At 43.1% G+C, this 8387-nt stretch overlaps 1 protein-coding gene and 1 non-coding gene across 2 annotated transcripts; both read right to left on the bottom strand.

Moving 5' to 3' along the window:
• Window positions 1-274: 274 nt before the first annotated feature.
• Window positions 275-408, bottom strand: LOC120786983. The gene has a single exon (XR_005706816.1). It is a non-coding gene; the product is annotated as a U11 spliceosomal RNA (small nuclear RNA).
• Window positions 409-1637: 1229 nt separating this feature from the next.
• rab42a (RAB42, member RAS oncogene family a) lies at window positions 1638-8205 on the bottom strand. The gene is made up of 2 exons (XM_040122372.1): window positions 7869-8205; window positions 1638-5815 (listed from the first exon to the last, which is right to left on the bottom strand). Exons 1-2 carry the CDS (start codon window positions 8081-8083, stop codon window positions 5374-5376), a joined length of 657 nt encoding a protein of 218 aa, XP_039978306.1. The 5' UTR covers window positions 8084-8205; the 3' UTR covers window positions 1638-5373.
• Between the last annotated feature and the right edge of the window lie 182 nt (window positions 8206-8387).

The raw sequence follows: 8387 nt of genomic DNA, 5'->3' as shown, positions 1-8387 counted from the left end.
TCCTAGAAGTGGAAGCTAATCCTAATCCTAAAGCGAAGTCTAACTTTTGATTTTCCTGTTTAAATGTGATAATTAATCAGTTTCACCATTTTAAAGCAGGCGGCCGTATCGCTCCTTTAGTTGTGTGTCTGTTTAGTAGCATGGTGAGTGATTGAGATGGTCATGGTCCCATCCAAGCATTGAGCAAAGAAGGGATGCAGCAATCATGTACGTTTGCTCGGTACCGGAGTCTCCGTTGGCTTCTGCATCGCATTTACTTTTTGACATTGTGAGACGGGGCGCCAGGACAAGTGATCACTAGCATCCCCTGGTTTAAAAATTGTGCTTCCGAAATCTCATGATGGCGATTCCGCAAGAGGAATAACCATCGTTACCCCTCTAGTGCCAAACACAGCAGAAGCCCTTTTTAACGTTGCATTTAAACACCCCATTGAATGACCACATGTAACATGTCCCTCACTCAGAGGTACATGACCTGACACATTACTTCTGCGTATATGTGTTTTCTGGTGTATTTTATAATAACAATGTTAAAACACAACATTAAACTAAAATATGTTCGTATTAATGATCATTATCGAAGTTCGAAAGCTGCAGGATGTGTGGACTTGGCCGTCGAAGAGCATGATGGGTAAAAAAAGGCGGGGCAACCTAATATTTATCAGTTCTCATTAGTTGCTGCGCGCTCTACCAGCCAGTGCTGCGTTCACGGAATGTGGGGAAATCGAGGAGCACCTAGAAAATTTCTAGAAGATTTGTGTAGACTGAGCTTCTCTGTCTCACGCAGCCTGATACAGGTAATCCAAAAGAAAATAAATAAACAAATAAATAAAAATATACAGGTCCATAGTCAGGATTTTAGAAATACCGAGGTTATGCATTTAATCTCCAGTGAAGAAATATTTGACCGGCCAGTAAAAAAAACTGAGAATTATCTGAGATATCAATTTCTTTAACTTTCATTTTCTATACATTTAATCTCCCTAAATCCTGTTTAAAAACCGTCCCCACCTTGCCAGGATATAATTATGTGAGCATCAATACTACGTTACTTTATTATAATTGAATTGAATCTAGTGTCTAATGAAAAAACACATCAGGATTAAGCCTTCACGTCGACCATGTGTAACGTTTATGTAGCTGTTGATATAAAATCCTCTGTGGGTTGTTAAAACTTACAAATTCCCAGACAATTATACTGAGGACAAAAACTCAGTTTCCTCAGTGGTGGTTACAATACAGAAAGAGATACTGAAACAAAAATCTGATGTTATATTAAAATGTTATCACTGAAATCTGAAATGAGTCTTGATATAGGCTACACTGTCACGTATAAAACACTTTGAATTTCTATGACATCCATAGCCAAATTAGAGCTCCCAGCTAATTCAGACCATCAACCATTTTTTCCCAATGGACCTGATTGTCGCAATATCTCACTTTCAGCTGCTGGATCAAATCTGAATCTGATCTACCTTGATCACCAGAAATAAATCAAAAAATAACCCATCTGGGTCATGATGAAACACCTTCAACCTGCCACAAGAGGGCACCCAACCCTTGTTAAAAAAAAACCAGCCAGACCAAACTATTCATTGGACATCTATTTATTTTTTTAACCAATCAATAAAATCACATCAAATAAGCGAATCCCTTATACATAATATATAAAATAAATAACATTTATTCCATAAAGCTGTGAAGTGTGACAATGGGGCTCAGAGGCTGTACAGTTTTGTGCTATGTACTGTCCTGCAGGCCTAACAGCTGCTGATATTTTCTGATACAAAAGCCCTCTCCGTTGGCTTAGCTTATTTGCTGTCTTTCTGAGAGTGAGACCAGAAGATGGGTATCAATCTGAGATCCGCTGGTGGTATCAGTCTTCTCCTCTCACTCTCAGAAAGAAAGGGAATAAGCCTGTTTCCAAAAATGCTGAGTGACTGCTTTATAGATTTCGGTAGGAGAGACTCTGGATGTGGACTGAACATTGGTTATGGCCACCACCATCATCATCATCATCATTACTCACAATGGTCACTGTTGTGTACAGTCTGTAAGATTACAAATGGAGTTGTAAATGTATTCTACATTTTTTAACTGTTTATCATTGGTGGCTATAGAGGCGTCTGCAACTGGCTGATGAGAAATAAGCGCATTTCTTCCCATACAATGAGTCATTCAAATAGCAAAGTTTCCTCTTTTCTTTCTAGCGTTCCCCTTTCAGTTTAACCGGTGTTCTCAACACTGAGGCTGCCATCTTCACACAGGTCAGTGCAGTGCTCGGGAATGGGAATCATGCTCATTGAAGGAAAGTTTGCTAACAGCACAGTCTTGAACAAAACACAGCATAGTCTCAAACAATATCATACAATTCAACCCTGTTTACATGGGAGACAAAAGTGAGGAAGGTAGTTGTCATATTCAACACAGTCAGACGGGGTGTCAAATGGTGATTTTGCATGGATGTTTATCTGGATTTCAAGGCATAGCACCTCTGTGATGAAGTCCTCACCTTCAGCATGGACATGAAATGATAACCTCTGATTGTCAAACAAACAAAAAACATATACCGTATACATGTATAGTATGCTGTACTTAAACCTGGCTATAACATGTGGTGGTTCACCAGAAGGAATACAGTCTGAATCTGTACAGAAAAGTAAAAAATAAAGGGTTGGTGCTTATGTAGTAGAATACATTCCTTTCCAAATACTGAGCTGCAACCGCATACTGTACAGTATATTTACTGGCTCAACCATACAGCATTTATCAACTCAAAGAAAAAAATGTAAGCTTGATGGCGTGAATGCTAAGTAAAAACTGCAGAATGCATAATCTCTAGCTTGTTACAGTGTGTACGTGAACAGGTTTTTTTTCATGAAATGCTGGTGAAAGGTGATTGAACGGTGGGAGGAGAGGTGAGTTCCCAGGCTAAGTGTACCATAGTCTATTGTATGCTCCGGGCTCGTAAACAACAGATTAATGGGCTTTACAGTCAAAAGACTCTGGAGACTTGAAAGCATACGCGATCCTCCGCGTTAAGGGTAGTTACTCCTATCATGTGCAGTAAAAATAATGTGCACATGCATTCATCATTAATGCATCTCCCAGCTAAGAACAGCCAGCTGACCATCACCGGCTCCATCACTGCTGGTGTTATTAATGTCACAAGTCACGAAATCCGAAATAGTCTTACCCATGTAAAATCTGGATTTTTGTCAACGGTATGGCAACATTATTTAGTTGGCAAAAGAATGTCATCAACTTAAACAGCAGCTTTACACTTGAGATTTGTATTTCGGTGGATGAAAATCCTTCCCTTGAACGTCAGCTGGTGTACTGTAAGTGATCCCGTCTGCCAGATTTCCATGATTAAGAACAAGCCCTTTAAAGAAATAGTTCGACACTGTGGGAAATGCGCTCATCGGCTTTCTTTCTGAGGGGTTAGCTGAGAAGATAGAAACCAGTCTCATTTCTGTGCATTGAGTACAGAGCTGGAGCCAGGAAGCGACTAGCCTAGCTTAGCATGAAGACTGGAAGCGGGGTGAAACAGCTAGCCTACAAAAAAAATGCACCTAAAACACCTCTAAGGCTAAGTTACACACTGTATCTCATTTTTTTAAGTTTGTCCCCAAACAGAACTATAAAAATGAATATTTATGGTTTTAGGCATAGTTATGCTATAGCTATAACTATTTCTTGATGAACAACAGTTTAGGCGCTTCTATCAAGCATCTCTGATAAGGGCGGGATGCCAGATATAGTCAGTGAGCACAGGCTTTAATGTCTTTACAGGCACAATTTAGCCACACAAGGCGATCTCACTCAGAAGTCACTTAAAAACAGGTTACTGCAGCTGGCTGTTCTTCTAGCTGGACAGAGCCAGGCTAGCGTTCACCCCCTACTCGAGGCAAAGCTAGGCTAATTGCGTCCTGGCGCACAGACATGAGACAAACATCACTTTTCTCGTCTAACTCGGAAAAATGTTGAATTTTTCTTTAAAGGCCCTGCCAGGCAGGGTGAAAGGGGCAATGACATGTGCTGGTCCCTTGCAAATACCCAATCCGGGTCTTGGCAAGGGATCAGCATGGCAAGCATAGCAAACATGGTTTCACGTGGTTGGCTGGACCGCTAAGTCCCCAGACATTTTCAAATTATTCCAATGAGCTTTTGCAGTGCCATTTTAATGTGGCATCCTCAGGTTTGACAAATCTTGCCCAGGTGTTCTACTTGGAGGACAGACTTTGATCCAGACTTAAACCCACATTTCCTACTCTCTGACACATGTGGAACACAACAAAAGGTCAGCAACACATACATCTATGCTAGTGGAATAAATGAGTTGGCATTCATCACCACCTCAGGCCTGAATGTAATATTATTTTTGTGGATGAGCGTTCAATAAAAGAAGTTGTTGTTTGCCTAAGCTAAAACTCAAACTCCCTTTTGCTCGTCATCGAAACATATCTCCGCTAATGCTGATGACATAGTTAAAGGCCTGATGACTGAGCGACGACTCTCTGACCTATTTGATGTCTTGCTCCCGTTGATGCTGTAATACAAATACCTAAATGGGATCACCTACCCTAATTACAGTGGCCTATCTTTATGTATACACATTAACTACAAATAATCTCTTTTTTTTTTTTTCTAAAACATTACTCATGTTTTCACAGAATGAGCAAAGATTTAAGTCAGTTTGACACAAGTGCACAGACATCTTACAGTAGCAGGAGGAGCACATTGAGATTCAAATGGTGACACTTGATGTAGAGTGCACTGTCTGTTCAAACTATCAATTAAATCGCTTTTAGTGATCTTTTAGCTTTGATCTCTATAGAGTTCACTATTTTTTACAATACTACAGTCACGTAGGACTGCGGGCAAAGCATCGCACAAAGTTTGACTGCAAACCCAAAATGGTGCCGTATGAAATGGGAGTGATGCCAGACCACAGTATGCCATAGTCCATGGATTTATCGCTACCCTCAGTATCCTCAGTAGTACATTATCGCCAGTGCTATGAAAGGAGTATTGGCTACACTCTCAGTCCCAAGAACCGATCACCTCTGCACACTTTCTGTGTTTTTTGAACCTAACAAGGCCAAAAACAGCTTGGCTCATGCTACACCGTATGAATTTAGAGATACAACTTGCTTCTAAGATACACATCGGGATGTTCACTAGCCACCTGTGTGAAAAAGAATCCCAGTTGTCCCACACACAGAGAGGGCACAAAGCACAAGGTGAAGAAGTGATGGATGATGATATCACAGGGTGCTGAGCCTGAGTGACTTGTTTCTTTTGGGTGGCTGTGAGACGAGGCAAGCTCTTGGTGGGACAGGACAGTGTTTGGACAAAGAGAGTTCACAGTCAGCAGTGGCAGCCTTTTTCAGCAGCCACACTAGCTAGTTCCTCTTCATGCCTGGCCGGGTAGAGGACCTTGGCAGTGAGACCGCTCTTCACGCCATCCCATCCATCGCGGGTAACGATCTCCCCCATCTTCATCAGCTCGTAGATGTCTCTGGTCAGCAGCTCAAAGGCCCGGTCTACATTGCTGTTGCACTTGGCCGAGGTCTCCACGTAGCGGATGCCCAGCTCTGCCGCCAGCTGCTCCGCCTCGTCTCGGGTCACCTTGCGGTCCTTGTTGAGGTCGCTCTTGTGGCCGATGAGGATGTAGACCATGTGGTGAGGCAGGATGTGCTCACTCACCTCCTTGTGCCACTCCCTCACATGGTCAAAGGTTTTGCGATTGGTTAGATCAAAAACCAGCAGCCCGCCCACAGAGTTACGGTAATATGATGTTGTGATGGACCTGGTGGGTAGACAGATGACACATTAGTCAGTTAAAGCAAAATCCTCTTTGACAAAAATAGTCATCTTGACTTTGCCCTTCTAGAGAGCTTGGACAACTTTGATGAACATGACAAAATCCTCCACTATAAGATCCATAGCTGTTTTTATGACCTGTGGTCCAAGTCTCAAGTCATTTGAGACGAGTCCAAGCCAAGCCTCAAGTCAGTTGTGAAAACCCCAAGTCAAGTCAGTTCAATCTACACCACTCAAAGTTGAGTCTGAAGTTTGGCGTGACTGGTCCATGTCAAGTCTCAAATCAGTCAAGACAAGTCTTGGTCAAGTCTTGTAACTGGGTCGCACATCAAGTCTTGAGTCAGTCAAGATAAAGTCCTAGTCAAGTCACAAGTGTTCATAAGTAACTTGTGACTCAAGCTTCAAGTTTTCAGGTCTCTGAAAGGTGACTGCATAAATGGTACAGCACTTGAATATTTGCATTTGTCCTATTTATTTCTATTGTTCTGGGATTGTGCCAAGTCAGAACTTGAGACTTGAATGTTTTTACTTTAAGTCTCGAGGATGTCGAGTCTCACAGCAGTGAAGTCCAAGTCAAGTCTCAAGTCCTCATTTTTGTTACTCAAGTCTATGTCTCGAGTCTACAGCTTTGACAAGATCTGCATTCACCTTATACTCACACACAAAGGAACTCGCTCAAATTTTTTTTAATTTTTTTTTTTTACAATTGCTGCTGCTTTCATTTTCACATTGCAAATTCAATCACAGACTGTCATCCCATTGTGAGTTGGAAGTTCAGGGCCAAATTAACCTACAGGTCAAAAATAAGCTGCAGGCCCCTACTGACCCCCTGCCCCACCCACTCTCTGGGAATTGTGTACGTATTCTGTTGCCTTTAACTAGCCATGAAGTACGGTGCACTCTTCAGACTTCAAATAGCAGCTTCATTCTGTTTTGCCCAGAGCCCCCAAAACCACCACGTCCTGTACTGGAATACCCCACTACAGAGGGGTATGTGTGTCTGTTTTGAGTTAACACAGATGTATTTAGGGATATGCACCAAGCATAAACAATATCAACTGCAATATTAAATGTTTTACAACTAGGATTCGACATAGTGCCCCTTTCCAAGAAAGTGCCTCAAAAATACATAAAAGCACGGGAGCTGGCTTCAGGTCTTCGTCATTCCAATTATACAGTGATTTAGCAGTTCATGTTTAGTGGCTTTCAGTTGCCCTGCTGAGCATGAATACAGACATTTTATTCAAGTAGTGAAATTAATCAAATGACCACACCTCAAAACAGACAGTAAACATAGTATCTTTTGGGGCCCCCAAAGGGTCTTGGACTTGCTTACACATATTTACATTTACAGGCTACACCACGTCTTAATGTGTGCATAGAGTGGTGTAAAAAAAAAAAAAAAAGACCGCTGGTTTATTTCACAAACACTTGTCATAGCCAGAACCCGTTCAGGTAGAAGTGAAAGACTTTTGTGCGGTGAAGCCTGAAGGAAAACACCCTCAGAAGCTTGAGCTTCAAAAGAGAAAGCAGATCTGAGAGCGGAGGTGCTTCTCCAGACAGAAGTGCTTTAAAGCAAATTATCCATGACAGCAGGGGCACATGAAACAGAACAAGCAACAGGGCCGGTGAATGCGTAAAATCTAGATCTGGATGGAGAGCCGCTATCTTTGTGTTGCCCTGGAGACTCCAGGCTTCCGTCTCGGGGAATCCAACTGGGGCCTAAATATGAAGGAGGCTGACCGTCGTCCGTGAACGAACGCACTGGTGGGACTCGATTTTCACTGCTTTTCTATGGGCCAGGGCATCATAGCGAGGCCTAATCTTCTCCTGACCCTTTTCTAACGACAGTCCGCACTCACTTCATTACATCACAACGACAGATGAAATGGCCTTCTTTTCGTTTCAAGGGTTTCACTTTTAAGCACGAAAGCGAACCAAGGCCCCTCCATTATTAACGACAAAAATCCTCTCGGTGAAGAGTGATCGTTATATTCGATTCAGAGTGATTTTATTTACCCCCCTCCCCTCGTTCGTACCTGAATCGTTCCTGGCCAGCCGTGTCCCAGAGCTGAAGCTTTATTTTCACCCCGGGCTCGATATCAAGAGAGCGGGCATAAAAATCTACCCCCACCGTCGGATCCGCCACATCGCTGTAAATACCGTCCGTGAAGCGCTTCAGCAACGACGACTTCCCCACCGTCGAGTCCCCGAGTAGAATGATCCTGAACTGGTATTGCCACAAACTATCCATGGCATGACTAGATTGGAGCACAGGCGGAGTGTGTGCGTACCTGTGTGCGTGCGTGCGTGTGCGTGAGTGTGTGTATGTGTGTGAAACAAAGCCCTGAACGCGGCGTGTTTACATGAAGCCCCGGCGGCTTCTTCTTCTTCTTCTTCTGCTGCTGCTGCTGCTGCTGCTGCCTTGCCTTCTGCTCAGGGGGAGACGCGGAGCGCGCAGCGACCGCAGCAATCATGTGATAGGTTTACCTTGTGCTCTGCCGCGGGGGCAACACAACTATATAAAAACCTGCTGCCGTGGCGAGGGAGGCCGCCGC

The sequence above is a fragment of the Xiphias gladius genome, chromosome 24 (assembly GCF_016859285.1).
Source record: "Xiphias gladius isolate SHS-SW01 ecotype Sanya breed wild chromosome 24, ASM1685928v1, whole genome shotgun sequence".
Classification (NCBI taxonomy): domain Eukaryota; kingdom Metazoa; phylum Chordata; class Actinopteri; order Istiophoriformes; family Xiphiidae; genus Xiphias; species Xiphias gladius.
This window is presented reverse-complemented; position numbering and strand designations above follow the sequence as displayed.